The 18,173-nt window shown below is 39.4% G+C and overlaps 1 protein-coding gene across 1 annotated transcript; it reads right to left on the reverse strand.

Moving 5' to 3' along the window:
• Positions 1 to 3,902: 3,902 nt before the first annotated feature.
• On the reverse strand, positions 3,903 to 4,853 carry LOC149925099 (uncharacterized). Its single transcript, XM_090161697.1, has one exon. It carries the CDS (start codon positions 4,851 to 4,853, stop codon positions 3,903 to 3,905), a length of 951 nt encoding a protein of 316 aa, XP_090017823.1.
• Between the last annotated feature and the right edge of the window lie 13,320 nt (positions 4,854 to 18,173).

An 18,173-nucleotide genomic window follows, 5' to 3' on the forward strand; every position in this document is an offset into this window, starting at 1 on the left:
ATAAACTTGCTAAGTTTATTTTAGAACGTGAGTCTCCGAGAATGTAATTAATTTGCAAATTAATTACATTAACAGAACTGGACACTATATTGTAGTTCATTTGAGCTCCCAAGCTTTGGTTGTTCAAACCGGTTTTTTACTAAAATAATGGCCGTCGGTTTATCAGACCACGGCCAACTTTGATTTCTCGCGCATCTCTCGCGCTACAGCGGCCATCTCATTCGTTGACGTTTCTGTGTTAACCTATGAGCAAAAGATGTGTATGACGTCAGCGCCCCTAGCGGATTATTATTTTTAGTATAGTTTTTACATTGGGGACAATATAACAACCGAGCGTGGCGCTGAACTCCTACACGTTATAGTACAGTTTATAGGGGGAAAATCCTTGCTCGCAGAATTTCGACGAATGTGTTGGCCGTAGTAGCGCGAACAGCGCGTGATCAAAGTTGGCCGTGATCAGACGTAGAGCTAATTATACGACGGCATTATCCGCATTTGAGATTCGATGACGTCAAATATGACATCAAATATGACGACAAATATTACGTAGGGTACGGATGACGCAATATATGTGAAACAAACCGTTAGTGAAGAAATAGAGCTAGTGGCATACTTATGAGTAATTATGTTACACATGGGAAAAGGTTATTACGGACTAGAAAAGTGGTTACAAAATTTCAAGAGGGCGAGAAAAAGCTAGGGAGAAAAAGAACAGTGGCGTAGCGAGGATATTTGGCACTCGGGCCACAAATTGGCGCCCCCCCCCCTTGTGCCTCTGGAAAACCACTTTATTTACTTTTATTTAAACAAAAAACGGTACTTTTCAAGTTTCAAGAAAAATGAGTTTAATATATAATACCAGGAATTCATACCTCAAACTTGGAATGGTTATCCGGCCGTATTCGATATGGTAAGATCTCGGGGACCGTTTTCAGTGACGTCATAAGTTAATGATACCTCTAAGTACACAAATGGCTATGCTGCCTATGGCGGAAATGCTTGTCCAAATCGACCTATGTATCTCCGTACTGCGTATCAAAGTAGCCTTAACATACACTTGGAACTGCCGAAGCTTACGTTTCTTTAATCCTGTTTGGTGCAAGGCTAGCTTGAACTTCCCCAAAAGAGGTAAATTTCGATATTCCCTTAGAAAATTCGTTCCCCCCGCAGAGGCAGAAAAACGTTTTTTTTTGCTATTGGTTTATTTCTCTCATGTGACTGAAATTATAACGAATGAACTCTCTCCCTCTCCCTCTCCCCCTCCACCCCGCTAAGGCACCCCCACTAAGGTACGACTAGTAAAAGTAGCCCCTCCCAATATAGTTTCATTCTCGACCGCACAGCGGCGCTGGGTCAGAGATATTTTTCAAATCTTTCATTTTTGCGGGAATCGGAGGGACAAGATTTGACATCACATTTTCTGGACAAAGATTCCTCCTTGAAAGGGCTTATTTGTGTACTTAGAGGTATCATTAACTTATGGTGACGTGTATGAGAAAAAAAAATCGCCCCCTCGCACGCGCAACCTCCCGTTTTTACAACTGTAGTTTTTTGTTGTTCGACTCCCCGGCCATTTCGAATTTAGGGTTCGAAACCCCACCATTGATAGCGACGGGTCAGCTCGCTCTCCCGACCTCTCCATGTGGAAGGATTAAGTCCGGCATTGTTAGCGCTGTCAAAATTGTCAGCAGTTACAATGCCCTTGAGAACCGCGAAGTCCGAATTACGAGGTGACCGTCGCTATCAATACGGGGATAGCGAAGGGAAAAGCAAAAAGATGTTTGCCTTTTCTTTTACGAACCTTGGTTTGAACCCTTTTTCGACATTGGGGGATGAAATTATCTGAAACTAGGATTTAATACCATTGAAAATCGTATGAGAAAACACGTATGCTCTGACGTCAAAATGATGGGAAAAAAAACGGTCCCCTAGATAGAGACGGAAATCGGGCGAGATAACCATTCCAAGTTCGATGTATGAATTCCTGATAATACAACGAATTCATTTTACATACTACTTTGGTCAGAGCTTTGGGCACCCTTTTGGCGCCCCCTAGCCATCGGCGCCCTGGGACGATGCCCCCCTGCCCCCCCCCCTCGCTACGTCTCTGCGTCGGGAGAATAAGCGTCGTAAGGCTGATACGAAATGCTCAGTTGATAAACTCGATACTAGTTCCAAGTAAACCCCTCTGACAACTGCACATGTGAACACGGTAATACAGGGTGTTAACTAAAAAACGATACAGAGCCAATTACTCAAAACGTGTTTTATGTTAGAATTTGAAATTTGCAGGTTACATAGAGGGTGCAGGGGGACAAATGTCAATGAAAATTTCAATGACCTTGAACCCGGTCTTCAAGGTCATTCAAATTTTATCTCAAGACCCATTAGGATTAGAAGAATGGTTCCAATTAGAAATGTGTTCTACGTTTAATTTTAAGTCTAAAAATCTTTGAACCGATCTAATTTGACCAATGGGAAGCCGAGAAATGTTAGACCAAAGACCATAAGGTCGTGTGTGGTATTCTAATCAAGATACGACATTTAACGGCTTATAAATCGAAAACTACCAGATCTGATTGATCAAAATTGTCATGACACTCTAAAGTGAGTGTAAGAGTTCAAAATTTGTAACTTATGATGACCTTGAATCATTAGTTCAAGGTCATTCAAAATGTATCTCGAGAGCCATTAGGATTAGGAGAATGGTTCCAATTAGGAAAATGCCCGTCAAGGGTTTTTAAGTCAAGTTACCTCTCACCTGAGGTAAATAAACCAATAAAACTCCAAAATAAACGTTAATTAATTTAAGACGTACTAAGTATTTTTAATAGTAAAGGACCACAAAACTAAGTAGGCAACTTAGACGTCGATGTCTTAGCGTATTTTAATGCAAATCCCCACCGTAGTGCCAGAGAAGCTCAGGCAGAATTGGGAAAGTTAATCTTCAGTTTTTTCATTATTTATTTATTTATTTAAATTATTTGTAAATAATTCTTACGTTTATTAGTTGCTTAATTATTTCAATTACTTGTTTCGATTCTTGTGTTTAAAACATTTAAACTCAAAAAAGTTAATAAAAATACTAAGTAAGTCGTAAAACAATTAATTAACGTTTATTTTGGAGTTTTATTGGTTTATTTACCTCAGGTGAGAGGTAACTTGACTTAAAAACCCTTGACGGGCATTTTCCTAATTGGAACCATTCTCCTAATCCTAATGGCTCTCGAGATACATTTTGAATGACCAGGAACTAATGTTTCAAGGTCATCATAAATTACAAATTTTGAACTCCCCCACTCAGTTTAGAGTGTCACGACAATTTTGATCAATCAGATCTGGTAGTTTTCGATTTATAAGCCGTTAAATGTCGTATCTTGATTAGAATACCACACACGACCTTATGGTCTTTGGTCTAACATTTCTCGGCTTCCCATTGGTCAAATTAGATCGGTTCACAGATGTTTAGACCTAAAATTAAACGTAGAACACATTTCTAATTGGAACCATTCTTCTAATCCTAATGGGTCACGAGATTTGAATGACCTTCAAGACCTGGTTCAAGGTCATTGAAATTTTCATTGTCATTTGTCCCCTTGTACCCTCTATGTAACCTGCAAATTTCAAATTCTTACCTAAAACACATTTTGAGTAATTGGCTCTGTATCGTTTTTTAGTTAACACCCTGTATAGGCTTTAGATTTGCGTGACTCCGAGACGCTTGGTCTTTGAACGAGTGTTGTATATAAATCTCAGAACGAAGGCAGTACTGCGAAGGAGGCGATGTTGACTAAATTTCCCATGGTTCAACATTGGAATATTTTATTTCTTGTCTTCGGACACACAAACGCATTGAACAATCTGTTCTCGAAATTTCCGTCTTCAATAGGTCTTCACTCTGGTTATTGGAATGTCCAATTGTATTTGGTGTCTCTGATGAACTGCGGACCATTCCACCAAACATCGTTTCGGATTAGGCTTGACATTTCTTGTCCTCTGGTGAGAAGATCGGCTGGATTTAGTCCCGGACAATGAAACCATGACTCTGGATCGGAAGCTTTTTGTATTTCACGAGCCCTATTTGCAACGAATGGTTTCCGGCGACTGGCAGTGCCTTTAATCCACCCGAGCGCTATATTGGAGTCGGTCCAGTACTGGATCCTCGGGTTCCATGACGACAAATAAGGCTTTACATGATTAGTTCGACGGACGGCAATCACGGCTTCCAATAATTCCAGGCGAGGCAGCGTGACTCGTTTCAAAGGTGCTACTCTGACCTTGCTCGCGATCAATCTAGTGTAAATTCTTTTGTCAGTGGTGAGATAGCGAAGATATATGGCGGCTCCATAGGCTCTTTCTGAACTGTCGCAGAAACAATGCAATTCCAAACGTTCGACTACCTCTCCGTCGGTATAATCCAGATAATAACGGGGTATCGCCATTTCGTAAGGAGCTGGTAATTCGAGACACCAATCGTCCCACTTGGTTGCCAGATCATCCGGTAGTACACCATCCCAGTCTACGCCTCTTTCACAGATCTCCTGAAATAGGATCTTAACTCTGATGAGGAACTGGCTCAGGAAACCTACAGGATCGAAAATCTTTGATGACGCCTGGAGTACGAATCGTTTGGTATTCTTCTTACTGATGAAGAATTCGGAGAGTGCTGAGGTATCGAAATGTAGTAAGTCTTTCTCGGGGTTCCAGCTAACTCCAAGGACCCTAAACGAAGAATTCTTTTCTTCGAGAGTTTTCGTCGCTGCTACATCTTCTTTCACCTCTGTCCTCCAACGTTCCTGCAGCCACTTGGAATTGGTTTTCCACCGCCGTAGATTCCTACTCGCTTGCTTCATTATATTAGTTGCTTCCAGAGATCTTTTTAGGGCGGTGTCTGGATCATCTTCGCTCCGATGAGGTCATCGACTTAGAAACTTTCTTTCAATAACTGGCTCGTCTGTGGATACGTCCCCTAGAACTTTCGAAGATGGTGACGGATAGTTCCGGCGAGCAGCAAGGGACTCGGTGAGACTCCAAATAGAACCCTCTAAGTTGAAGTATCTTCGGCTTTTCATCTTTCGTCGGATTGTCCATCCAAAGAAACCGGACCGCATCCATGTCGCTCTCGTACGGCTCAATTTGAAGAAAGGCCTTCCCGACGTCTGCAGTATGGCAATTCTCCCAATGTGAAACGTGATAAAATTTTTAATGAGATCAGTATTGAGGCTCGGGCCGGAATTAAGACAGTCATTTAGAGAGGATGAATGTTTTTCACGCGATGAGGCATCAAAGACGACTCACAATTCCTTAGTGTTGCGTGATGAGGCAAGTAGTTAATTACGCGTGACGGGTCTTCAATTTCATGAGCTGGTAGCTCTTCGACGATGTCTTGTTTGAGATAGTCGTTAATTACCTCCGAATACCGGACGTAAAACGACGGATCTTTTCGGAAGCGATTTCTTAAAGATAAGAATCTCCGGAGTGCGGTTGGGTAATTTTTGGATGATAAATATTCGTGTTCCTTCTAGGGCAATTGAACCATGTATCGCTTATCGTAGTTTCCAGGTGTTCGATAACGGATTTATCTTCATGTGACGTAGAGGGATAAGTAATGCCCAAAACGTCGAGATTCCAAAATCGTCGTAATTGGGTCGACGCCAGTTCTTCGTTCGCTATGTTCTTTCCGCAAACTGAAGTTGTAGTCTGCTCTCTCAAATTTCCATTCGATGGCCTATGAAGAGTCCAACCGAATTTCGTGTCGACTGCTGTTAATTCACCAAATCGTTGGATATGTCCGGACACGATCCTCCAGTAGTGCTCAGCGCCAATTACAAGTGTTCATTCAAGATTCCTTTCGTTTGGGTCTTCCGCGAGTTTGATCCCTCGGGTTTCCATCTCCTTGTAGATTTCTTCCGTGGCGACTGGTAGAAGGGCTTTATTTAGAAGGGGATCTTCGGGCGCTTCCAGTTATATTTCGTTCTTCATAGTTAGATCGCAGAGTCGTACTTTTACTCTTCTTTTTTCGGCAAGGATCGGTTCTTGGCTCCCAAAGGCGTAGATTCTCTTGAATTCTGTTCCAGATACTAGAAGATTCTGCTTCATCAACGTTGATGCGGCAATGAATGTGGGTTAACTTGACGCGTTCAGCAAACATCGAAATGTAGCTCGGTTACGTCCAGAAATAATCTTCACAGGAAGAGTCTATAGTAGAATGGTCCGAGGTAGCGGATTTTTAGATGTGTCTTGCACAGAGGCGCAGCTGATAGCTATGTCTTCCGAAATTGATTTCTTGTCAGGAAACCTTTCAGGGCAAACGGCTTCGTCATGTCTCTTCTTGCGAGTGTTGCCTAGCTCGAGGTCTATATCCTAGGCAAATAAAACATATCGCCATTTTCTTCAAAATCTCTCGTCTTTCGGGTACAGTGAAGCCGAGGTAGTGGACCGGTTCACGCGCTTGCTCGCAGAAAATACATCTATCTTCGGGAACCGTAGCTAACGCAGCCATGGACGATATACGTTGTCTCGACCTCGTGTCTTGAAATCCAGTCTTTGACTCGAAGCTAGCTAGGGTTCGATTCGACGAGCTGATTCTGGTTCCCGTTCCCTCGGAACCTCCCGGGTGATTCCATGACAGATGGGCACAGCATGTCAACTCGACCCCAACCGATTTGGTTCAAATTTGTATAGGGGGTTTTTACTATCGTGAAAACCGAAATCTCAAATTATTTTGAAATCGGAACAGTAGTTTTGGAGATACAGAAAATAGCCATTTTCACAAAATGACTTGACCCCTAAAACTGACCAATGCATAACTTCGTCAATTCTTAACCGATTTTAATTATTGAAACGCCATTTTAAAGACAATGCACTGTACCTTTATTAATACCTTAATATGACTTAAAGTTCATCATATTTAATACTATAAATTTCGATTAAACAACCTTTGGCTTTAACCACGGTTTTAAATTCAAAATAACCATTTTTTTCGAATTCCCCGCCTGCGGTTTACCCAAAAAGATTCAAACCCCAAATGCATATTTTAGGTTATCGAGATACATATTTTTACATTTTACCCCCGAATATGTTCTCGAGATATTTAGAATTATGTACAGCGTACTACAGCCCCTATATTTCAATATTGATTTTTACGAACGTTGTCTGCTTCAACGTCGGTCATATTCAGGGCCGTAGCTAGAGAAAATGGCGTTGGGGGCGAGCTGCAATTTTGGCGCCCCTATACCCTATCGCGTGTACGGCGCCCGGGGCGGCCACCCCGGCCACCCATGCCCTAGCTACGGCCCTGGTCATATTTAGCATTCTACGACGCGCTATGGATGTGTGTTCCTTTTTTAAAGTTCCGGATAGTTGTCATCGACAATCTTTTACTAAGAATGTCGATTTAAAAGTGCCTAATCAAACCGAAAAAACTATCCTAAGCTTACGTACGGGTGTTCTCAGAAAATCTGTAAAAACTATATGTTCGCATAATGCTGAGTTGCATTTAAAAAGATATTCGCATAAGCAATTTAAATGTTCAAATATCTTTAATCATCACAAGAAACCTCGTAAAAAGGGACTAACTGTAATTAATTTTGAAGAATACAAACGAAGCAAAGGAATGATTGAAGGAGTTGTACCTGGCAAGAAACTTTGTGTTCAATGTTTTTGTAAATTTCGTGAAATACTTAATTTGAATGAACCCACTTGTCCTTCAAATTCTCAAGCCAAAAACAGTGAAGAATGTCAAAATTTTCAAATAAGTGTAGAACCTTCTACACCACAACTTACTCTGACTCCCATTTGCGCTTTAATTGATAAAGAAGTGCAACATGACAAAGTTAATGCTACGCTATCATTACTTGACCAATCACCAATTAAAAAAAGTAAGTAAGAGTTTTGAAGTTTTTCTCAATTAGATCCGAATTTTAAGGAAAAATCAGTAGCAACTACAAAAAAGCGTTTACTAACATAGGCAAAAACAAATAAAAAAAATTCCGTTAGTCGAATTGACTCTTAATTGCTTTTATACTACTGTGCACTTAAAAAGAGTAATTGGTTAAATTTACAGAAGGACTCAATTCTCGTGGATTACAACGCATGGTAAAAATAAATATAATTCGGCTACTAATAACTTAAAAAGAAAGTTTGAAGAAACTTGCGATGTGTCTCTCCAAGAAGTTGTGGATTCGAAAAGTGCTAAAGATAAACTTAATGGGCATACTTTATATGAAACAATGATGACCGAATTAGTAGCAAAATTCAACGATCAAAATACAACATATTCGGAAAAATTACGTATTTTAACCATATCACCATTTAGTATTCGTTCAACTCAAAATCGTTTCGGAGCTTCAAAATATTTAGTTAAACGTAGTCGCCAGTTGAAAAATGAAAAGGGAATTTTAAGTGTGCCCGGTTATCAATCGAAAGGGAAGAAACTAAGCAGTAATGTAAAAGACGCAGTATCAAATTTTTATGAGAGCGATGACTATAGTAGATTGACTCCAGGTCAAAAAGACTTCGTTTCAGTTAGAAATAAAATCACCGGTATCAAATAACATAGACAGAAGCGGCTTATATTATTAAACCTTAAAGAACTTTATCAAAAATATAAGGAAGAAGGAAATCCAAATGTTGGATTTTCAACCTTCTGCTCACTACGACCTCCTTGGTGCATTTTAGCTGGGTCAAAGGGTACACACACAGTATCTGTGTTTACATACCACCAAAATGCAAAGAAAACACATTAACAATATCTGATATTATGGCCCTAACTGTTTGTAACGTTGAAGAGAAAAATTGTATGATGAGATGGTGCAAAAAATGTCCTGGAAAAAATGGAGTTCTTCACAATGAATACCTACGAAAAATGCTGGACGACGTCGAAATAATTGATTATAGTCAATGGGTTTCGACTGATAAAACAAATCGAAATTAATTAATTTTCTTAAAGTAACGATTCCAAATTTACAAAATATTAAATATTTAATTTTTGCAATCTTTGTCATCACAAAGATGATTTTGGATTAGATGGAGAGTGGCATTTTTTTTTGCCACGTCCCACGGAAAAGGCCCCCGTGACGAAATTGGAGCACGGTAAAGAGATTAATCGCTAAATCTAGCTTTCAACGTCCAGTTTCTGGTCAAATAATTACACCAAAGGACATGTTTAATTTCTGCGTTGAAGCTTTTCAAAACATTACATTTTTCTATATTGACAATAACGAGATATCTGAAAAGGAGTATTTTCTACAAAATAGGTTCTCTAAAGCAGTAACAATAAAAGGTACACGTGGCTTTCATAAATTTGTTCCACTGAGTAAAACTCAAATAAAAACTGCTCCACTATCAAATATGGAAGAAATGAAAATTTTCAACATTTCTTGTAATACTGTTGAAACTTCTGACGAATCTGAAGAAATACCATCAGAAACCTACGTGGCCACTGTTTATGAAAGTAAATGTTATATTGGTGTTGTAAAAGAATACTCAAATGAATGTGGAGATTATTTGATAACTTATATGTATCCCCCTTTTGTAGAATCGAATATCCAACAACAGCGATGTATTCTAGATCAAAGTATTTGTTAAAAGACGTTTATACTGTAAAAATTGAATTAGAATTTTCAAAACACAAGTTTGTTTAATGTATTAAGGATAAGCAATAAATTAAAATTGAATATTTTTTAGTTATAATTTAAACATTTTGGAAAGAAACGGGCAATTTGCTTTTTATACTTATTCGGGGGTAAACTGTAAAAAAATGTATCTCGATAACCAAAAATATGCATTTGGGGTTTGAATCTTTTTGGGTAAGGCGCAGGCGGGGAATTCGAAAAAAATTGTTATTTGGAATTTAAAGGTCAAAGGTCAAATTGCTCAATCGCAATTTATAGTATTTAATATGATGAACTTTAAATCGTATTAAGGTATTAATAAAGGTACAGCCCATTGTCTTTAAAATGACGTTTCAATAATTAAAATCGGTTAAGAATTGACGAAGATATGCACTGGTCAGTTTTAGGGGTCAAGTAATTTTTAGAAAATGGCTATTTTCTGTATCTCTAAAACTACTGCTCCGATTTCAAAATAATTTGAGATTTCGGTTTTCACGATAGTAAAAACCCCCTATACCAATTTTGAACCAAATCGGTTGGGGTTGGGTTGACATGCTGTGCCCATTTGTCATGGAATGACCCTCCCGTCAGTAAGGCGTGTCTTTCTCTCGCTTAAATTTCCTTGCGAAGAAATTTCAATTATTCGTCAACGGTAAAGTCATCTTCTTCTCTTCTTTTTCTGGCGAATTCAAATGACAGGTCACTTGGTACGAGCTTCGTAAGTAGCGTGTTCAGCAAAGATTCGTAGCTGTTACTCGGAACTACAAGGGACTTAAATTTCACAGTTGTCATTAAGCTTTAGTATAACCACTAATGTCGGTACTTCGTTTCACTGATTCAAGTGTGTAGAGTTGGTTCATATGCGAATTTATAATCAAACGCTTTTTTCCAAATCTTGTCTTTAGGATTTCCTTGTCGCTAGCATAGTTCATAGCTGTCAATGCTAATCCTAAGACGGCGGCTACTGCTTTCCCACGCGGATAACTTTTGAGTTTCTGAGCGGCGTTGATTCCAGGATTGTTGTCAATAGGTGTCTCGAAGATAGACCATTACCCCGTCCACGATGTCGGATCTCCAAATTCAATTTAAACAATAGGATTGACGTGGATTGATGTCGGTTATGGGTTGAAGATTCGGAAATTGTCTTCTCCCCGCCCGTAAATCGTTCAGCCTAAAGGCTCGTCCAATGAAATTTGTACACAACACTGCCTTAGCGTGTTTAAAGGCTAGGGAGCGTCCATTAATTACGTGAGGTGATTTTGACGATTTTTCAACCCCCCCCCCCCGTGAGATTTGGCTAAACCCCCTCCCCCCCCCTAATATCACGTGAGATTTTCAAAATTCGTATTTTTAGTGTAAATACGTTAGTATGTGTTTGATAGCGTTAAATTTATTAAAAAAAAATTTGCTTTATTATTTATATTTAAGACTATTAACAAAACATGTAATACGCCACCGTCGTGTATTCCGTTTTATGAACAAATTCAAGGCAGTTGCAAAATAAAGTGAAGTAAAGTAGAACTCCTTAAATTTCAAATAACAAGGTGCACAATGTACACATGTTCAAGGTATTTTAACAGAATAAGATTGTTTGAACGTGTTTTTTCGGTAAAGAGCATAACTATAAAGGTTTTATTATTATATTTTCCCATCATAGCCTACGTAGAACCTAAGAATTAGTTGGAATTAAATTGGGTTTTATATAATGGTATATTAGTATTACCTAAACAAACTATTATATTTTGTGTGGTAGTGACAGTACCCTACTACATCAGAAAAATATGGGGTGTTTGAGGAAAGCAATAGTTTTAGTTTCACTTTCGATTTTAAGATTTTCGATCTTAAACGTTAATTCAGGATTATTAAGCTTAATTCTTAACTATATGCACTATACACTGTTATGTTAAATTAATGAAGTAATAAAAATACAGAAAAGAAAAATAACTTACAATTTAAATTTAGACTGAGTCAAATGAGTGATTTCTAACGGTATAATCAGGTTTCGTTAATCTATAAGACTGAATATGATCGTCGATCGGCTAAAACGGCGACGCGGTTGGATGGAATTTATAACTTACGGTTATTACTACGTTGGTAGCCGCCGGACTTAGAAAGGAAAAATTCGTAATTGGAATCTTGGACAATACTACAACAGACGCATTTATATTTATTATGTATGTTCTTCTTTAATTTTCTCTGTAATTGACTTTATTTATACGGCGTTTTTTTCGTGGAACACCGATCGGATAGTCGACAAAGTGAAGGTTTATGGGCACCCTATCTACGGTGGGTCCCAATGCACTGCATCGGCGTAGTTACGCCACTGCGCAAGGTGTTATTGTGTAGCATTTAGCCATATTTTAGTTGAGAAACATGTTTTACTTATAAATTTAGCCCAGTTTCCTCTCAATTTTACGCTGTTTCTTGCGGAAAAAAATTACGTGATATTTTCCGAAACCCCCCCTCTCCCCCATGTGAGATTGGGTGAGATTCAGCACGACGCCCCCCCTAAACGCCTCACCATATGTAACATAATTACTCATAAGTATGCCTCTGTATAACATTTCCATTGAAAAAAAATCAATGAGACCTTGTTTCACGCGGAACATACATTAAGCGGACCCAAAAATGCAAAAATGCTTATAATCCTTGCGCTATAGAAAAGGTTACTATGGAAATTAAATCATGTGATCGCGAGGCACGAGCTAAACTTGACATTAGCAAAGCCAGAAACGCGCGAAGAATTCTCACTAACTTCCGTTTCCCATCAGTAAAGTTGATGACGCGTATTTCGTCACGGAATTGTAAGTGACGTAATTTACGTCATATCCCGTGAACAAGGTTTCATTAACGAAAATGCTTTTATGGCATACTATGAGTTATTATGTTACATATGGTCTCACGTAATTAATGGACGCCCCCCTAGCTGCGTTCTCCTCGCGTTTGTTGCTCCTAGCTGGCATTGAGATCGAACTATTTGAAAGCCTTTCAAGTGAGTTATTACGGTGTGACCATTTTTATGAAAGGGGGAATTAATTAATTGAAGGTTCGTTGTCTAGGGGTTAATATTATAGATTAACAAATTGGTGCCACATTGGTAAATAACATTGGAAATATAAAAACGATTTGAGTAAAGGTTCCACAGATTTATTTGGTCGATTAATTAATGGGAATATTAAAACGTACATTTACAACAATTAATAATTGGAGGATCTGGCTCTGGTCTCTTAACTAATTAGTTATAACGAGAAAAGGCAGGGGCGTAGTAACGTTCTAGAAGTTGGAGGGGGCAAAGTGAAACCAAAAGGGATCTGGAGAATGGTTTTGAATATTTAATGGAGTGTAGCTTCTCCGATTGCATTTGAACATTTTTCTACTATATACATTGGCGGGAAAAGACTGAAATTTAAACACAATTGAGGTTCTATAAGCTTTATATGCTTTTAAAATGATAATTTGAGCCTTGCGAAGATTTCAACTGACCAAAAAGTTCGAGGGGGCAATAACATTAGTTGCCCCTCCCAGTAAAATTCTAGGGAGGGGCATTGACCCCCTTGCCCCCCCCCCCCTGGTTCCTACGCCCCTTAGAAAAGGTATTCAGATTTTGAAAGGCCCGTCATCTGTTGCACGATTACGAACTAATGGCGTTTTTCTTTGGGCTGCTCTCTCTGCTCCCGGAGTGCTCGGAAAGTCCTTGCGTGTCCCATTGGGCTTTCGAGAGCAGATCCCGCAGAGATTCACGTTTACCATTGGGACGTTGCTCCGCGAGAGAGTGGCTGATTTCTTGCTCTCAAGTTTTGTGGAAAATGGCGGCGGTCAGGGAAGAAGATTTACGAATTATTTTGTTATTTTTAGAATCTTCATCATCAAGTTCAGAGGAGGAAGATTTTTTGGAACATATTTTTAAGGATATAGCAGAACATCCGAAAATTGAGTTCTACGCGCCAAATTTCGTTAATGACGTCACGGATGACGTTTTTCAAAACCCCACTTTCCAGCCCCTTTAACTAGCTTCAGAAGAATTTTTCAGAAGGGAGACCAAAGTCAAGAGGAAAGCGATATGATCAAATTATTGGACTCGGAAGAAACAATCTCTTTGGACAGGCCTGAGGACGACCAACCATAGAGGACGTAATAACCACCGCTGCAGTTTTAAAGGCCTCTAAACATTAGTTAAACTAGATTTATTTTTCGTTAAGGACATTAAAGAACTTTCCTAAAGATCAGCAAAATTGGTTCACGCGAAGTAGTAAAGCCAACAGATGCCAAACGAATATGGCTGAGCAAATTCAGAAACAAATCAGACTTCGAAATGAAAAGTTAAAAAAATTGTAGAAAGGCCCTGAATTACGAAATTTAATATCTTTTGGACCCTTTGGAACAAATATCAAAATTGTTTTTCTTAAAGATCATCAAACTAACTGTTATTATTGTTTTACATGTATATTTCCTTGACGCCATAGTTACCATAACCCTAACTTAGTATTAAGTAAGTATAAATATTTGTTTTGATCCTAATGTATTATTATATTAAATATCAAAATTGTTTTTCTTAAAGATAATCTAACTAACTGTAATGAATCTTAAACGTAAATATATATTCTTATTATGTTTTTTTTTCTCAAGCCTTACTTGGTGTTTCGTATTAATATAGGTTTTCATTTAAATGTGTTCATTTCTAGTGCATTCAATAAACATACTTTCTTAAATAGCAGCTTCAGGAACAAATATCAAAATTGCTTTTCTTAAAGATAATATAATTAACTGTACTTTATGTTTTACATGTATATTTCGTTGAAGCCATAGTTACCATAACTTAGTATTAAGTAGTTAAGTATTAATATTTAATTTAATTCTAATGTATTATTATATTGGGTGCATTTTGATAAACATTATTATCTTAGATAACAACTTCAGGAACAAATATCAAAATTGCTTTTCTTAAAGATAGAATTAACTGTTATTAAAGTTTTACATGTATATTTTGTTGACGCTATAGTTACCATAACCATTACTTAGTATTTAGTAGCTTAGTATTAATATTTGTTTTGATCCTAGTGTTTTATTATATAGAGTGCATTTTGATAAACATTATTATCTTTGATAAAAACTTTAGGAAGGATTATCAAAATTGTTTATTCTAAACAAAAACAGTTCAAAATATTATATTATGTAAAATTTCCCTGAAGTCTTCCTTTTTTAAAAACAATCCTTTTAATCGCTTTACGCACTTTTTTAAATGTTTCTAAAATTATTATCTATTTGCCTTTGTACCGTGTTAGTTTTTTAAATAAAGTTTAGTATTCCCTAAACAGTTTGTTTTTATTTCGCTGTCTTTTTAAACTCACCCTCCAGTTATTGAGGAAATAAGAGTATGAGACTGTTATTTTCACAGTTGTCGTTGGTGGGGGTGAATACACCGCTGCGCTAGGTCCGAAAGGGACTCCGCAAAAAGTCGATTGCTCATCAACGACACTCGATAAATATTTATTTGATATGTGGAAATTTAATTGATACGTCGTTTGATCGGTATTAATTCCCTCCGTCTAACCGTGCCGTAGCAGCGCCGTTGCTTTTTTTCAAAGGGGGGTTTTTCATCCCCCAAATGCCAAAGGTATTCCTAGGTCGATTTCTCCGCAAAGGCACAACGCTCGTTGTCACGCATTTCACGAATTTTCACAAAGATCACGCATTTAATGAAACGGTCATTTCTCCACAACGGCACTAAATAATTTCCCAAATTTTTCTCTTAGGTGAACTATTCCAATAGACGCTTTAATAAAACAATTTCGACGAAATTGCCAAGAAGTAATACTCCCGAGAGCCAGGACCTGCCAGCTACTGTTTAATTAGTGCTATAATTTTAGCAACTCTGCGTGTTGTTTTTGATTTAGGAACTTTTCTTCATTTAAAAAATAAATTACCTGATCTAAAACCTCAGTTTCGTTTATTCTTTCTAAATAATTAACATTTGTTACGATAGTTTCTTTAGATTTCACGTTTTTTCAACCTACTCCGTTTCGTGGATGGCTCCATTTTTAAACGGAAAATTACGGTTACAATAGATCCAGCGTTGCCAGTTCCTGAAACTCAAATTATCGTAACACACCCAAAAAATTATCGATCGTCAGTCCATGTCAAATCGAGAGGTTGGGAGGCACTACCTCACCGATTTGTACATCAAATTTTGGTGCGTAAGTAGCCTTGAAATAATGACCATTTCCAAAATTTTGGCCCTCTATCGATAAAATTGGCCATTTTATGAAATATTGAAATTTTGCCACACCAAAGGCTCCGCCGACCCAAAAATCAAAATTTTTGGCCATATCTTCCAGCGAAATACCTTTAAACTATCGCAAATTTGTTTTCTAGGTGTATTTTGGACAAGGAATCATATTCTTGCTTAAAAAAATTACCTGCAGATATTGGTTTGGAAGATATTAACGTTTTCGGGGGGTCTAAGAAACCCCCAAATAATAATATTTTATAAATGAAGAAGTAATTTTATTTCATGAAGTCTTTAAATACATAGAAGGACACAAAAATGGCTTTACAGGCAATAAAGATATTCCGCGAGGGAAGTGCCGGGCGGAAACGTGTTCAACACCGACGCGGCATTACCCCGCTGTATCGCGATTGCTACCCGCTGAGTCCAAAACGCCGTGGAACGCGGCTCCCCGGTAGCTTCCCGAATTCGACGACCAATAGAATGGACCAAAGAAAAACCGGCGCGGCCGAAGGAGCCGAGACATTCTACCGCCACTGCTTGAAACAAATATCGGTGTTCAAGCCCGGAGTACTTCGCTTTTTTCTTCGACTCAGCCTGGATGGCGGCCCAAAGAGGGGCTGCGGACGAAGACGCCAAAGGGTCAGTGCAGGTAAAGTCCCACACCATCAGGCCGCTTCCCATCGTCGCGGAGAGACCCGGAGGCTCCAGAATGGATGGAACACCCGCGGAAACCAGAGCACGGTTAAGAATATCATTAACGGCGCCGTGCCTGGAAAGCCGTCCGGAACTCTTCTTACAGCTCAGGCCGTGTGTGAGGCACGCAGTTGCGGGCCCCCAAACGCAGACCGATCGCAATTCGAAAGGAATCATCGTCGAGGTCGGTTCTGAGAGAAGGCGACGGAAGCGCGTTCAGCCAAGAACCGGATTAGTTCGAGCTAACCGAAAGAAGACGGGCTTTATCGCGATCATTGACTGCGCCATTGGAAAGTAGCTTCGTGGTACTGTCAATAACAGGTCCTTCCCATACTCTTTGATGACTCCAATAGCAGGCCCGGACTGGCTCCAATGGGGCCCTCGGCAAGAGACTGACCGGGTCATGGGGGGTATGGAATAAAATTTAAATGGTTATTTATAGGACAACAAATCACGTTTTAAGTGTACTAGATTCTACGAGCACATTAATTTGAAACATCAAACGCGTCAAAAGGACCTTTAGGAAAAATTTATTATAAGCAATTTGGGGCCCCCTTGAGCCGGGGGCCCTCGGCGATCGCCGACTAGCCGACCTGGCCAGTCCGGGCCTGTCCAATAGTCTGGAGAAGGTAAAACAGCCTCCGTCAAAGTTCCCAATGGCGAAGAGCATCGCGAAAAACCGGGTCCGGAGAAGAAGCAAAATAGGGCGGAAGAATATTTTGCACCAAATCAGCGACGCTTGAGGCCGACGACAAAAACCCCGGAAGCGCGAGTTTGGAGGCATGATAAATTCCAAGGCGGCCTTTAGCCACGGGAAGTGACGACTGTTTCCAAGGAGCCTCATCCATAAGCGTATTGGTGACGTCTTGAAGTGATGTTCAAAGAGTTCCATCGAAAGACCCGAGGCCATCTTCACAAAGCCACGCAGGAGCTCTGCGGAGAAGATACGACAGCCTCGGAATGGCCAAGGAGTTTTTAAGAAGGAAGAAACCGTGATGGGCTGAGATGTGCTCGAGGTTTCCCGCCATCACCTTTAAAGCCTCAGTCTTACTAGCTAAGCAAGAGGAAATAGCTTCAGCAGATAGGGGCGCACCGAGGAGCGCGTAATTTGGTCGAGACAAAATTTTCATTCCAGGTGCTGCCGCGGCGAACATAGGTTTAAAATGCTGTTCGGGAAAGCCGCCCGGGTTAAGAATTAAAAGCTCGCACTTCGACGGGTTTACTTCAAGGCCAATGTCGGACGAAAGCTCCTGCAGAACTACTAGATCATTCAAGACGACAGTAGGAAGGTCACCCAAAGACGAATCATAAATAAAACCGACCACCACGTCCAAATTCATAATCCGTTAAAAACAAATAAACATTCCCACGTGTTCCAAACTCCCAGCCCGATTAAAAGGACCGAAGCAGAAAATTTGAAAATGTTGCAAATTGTCGACGCTAGATGTCAGTTTTTAACTTATGTCCAAGAGTTTGAGGTTGGCTTTCACGCTGCACCCCGATTTCCACTCTAGAAGTCCACTTTCATCCTCCTAGTTGAAACCAAAGATAATCTAGACTACGTACCCGGATTTCACAGCCAAGCTCATATTTCGATTTTTCGCGATCAGATAGCGACACGTCGCGACTTCAACGTC

The sequence above is a fragment of the Leiobunum rupestre genome, chromosome 10 (genome assembly GCF_980474605.1).
Source record: "Leiobunum rupestre chromosome 10, qqLeiRupe1.1.hap1, whole genome shotgun sequence".
Classification (NCBI taxonomy): domain Eukaryota; kingdom Metazoa; phylum Arthropoda; class Arachnida; order Opiliones; family Sclerosomatidae; genus Leiobunum; species Leiobunum rupestre.

Bases quoted from the DNA above. Each gene is read 5' to 3' on its own strand.
- LOC149925099 (XM_090161697.1), bottom strand. From the start codon at position 4,853: ATGAAGCAAGCGAGTAGGAATCTACGGCGGTGGAAAACCAATTCCAAG.